Here is a 796-nt window from a genome sequence, read left to right on the forward strand (position 1 = left end):
AGACATTTTATGGCCCCGACTGCCTCTGCCCGCAGAAGGTAACACTGGGGCGGTGGGAATGGCCTGGGGACCCCCACGATGGGGGAAGCCGGGCTCTGACCCCACATCCCTTCCCTGCCCAGAAACCCCGCCTGGACTTGGAGGTGACGCTGCCTGAGGTGGGCATCCAGGTGATGGTGACCAAGGGACACTCCACCAGGACTTTTCGTCGTGCTGCTGTCCTCGTGGTGGCTGTGACCAAGCTCCTGAAGCAGCCGGCGCACAAGGATTTTGCCGACAGTGATCTTGGGAGCTTCCTGGATGATATTTTCGGTACGGATGGGTGGTGTCAGGGGTGTCACCTCACTGGGGGATGCTCTCGGGGGATGCTCTTGGACCCATGTTCATCAGCATCCCCCTGACGGTCTCCGTCCCTGCAGAGCCCATCTCCTTCCAGCGGATCGAGAGCAGCTATGCTGGGGCACCAGTCTACCGCTACACCCGCTCCCAGGCCACAAGTGCTTTGTGCTGGAGTCACCCACCCAGCTGGTGGCCCTGCACCTGCAGGGACCCTCCGCCGGGCGGAAAGGTGAGGGGACGCTGTCCCCACCCAGCGTCCCTGTCCCCGACCCTACCACCACCTGGGAGCCCCACCCCAGCCCTGGGACCACCCGTTGACCCCTCCCTTCTCTCTGCAGTGAAGCTCGACATCGCTCTGTACCGTCCCCGGCCATCGCAGGGCAGCCCCGGGACTGGGCGGGTGCCAGTGGCGCTGGGCATCAAGGGCTACCAGCTCTACATGTCGTGTGTGATGGGC

The 796-nt window shown here is 64.2% G+C and overlaps 1 protein-coding gene across 1 annotated transcript; it reads left to right on the forward strand.

Annotated features, from left to right (window-relative positions):
* Window positions 1-8: 8 nt before the first annotated feature.
* Window positions 9-787, forward strand: IL1B (interleukin 1, beta; the record flags this gene model as incomplete). The annotated part of the gene is given in 5 exon segments (XM_010081537.1): window positions 9-38; window positions 123-312; window positions 420-491; window positions 494-568; window positions 678-787. Coding segments are annotated over 5 exon segments (477 nt in total), but the record flags the coding sequence as incomplete, so codon positions are not given.
* Between the last annotated feature and the right edge of the window lie 9 nt (window positions 788-796).

The sequence above is a fragment of the Pterocles gutturalis genome, unplaced genomic scaffold (assembly GCF_000699245.1).
Source record: "Pterocles gutturalis isolate BGI_N339 unplaced genomic scaffold, ASM69924v1 scaffold33199, whole genome shotgun sequence".
Lineage (NCBI taxonomy): Eukaryota > Metazoa > Chordata > Aves > Pterocliformes > Pteroclidae > Pterocles > Pterocles gutturalis.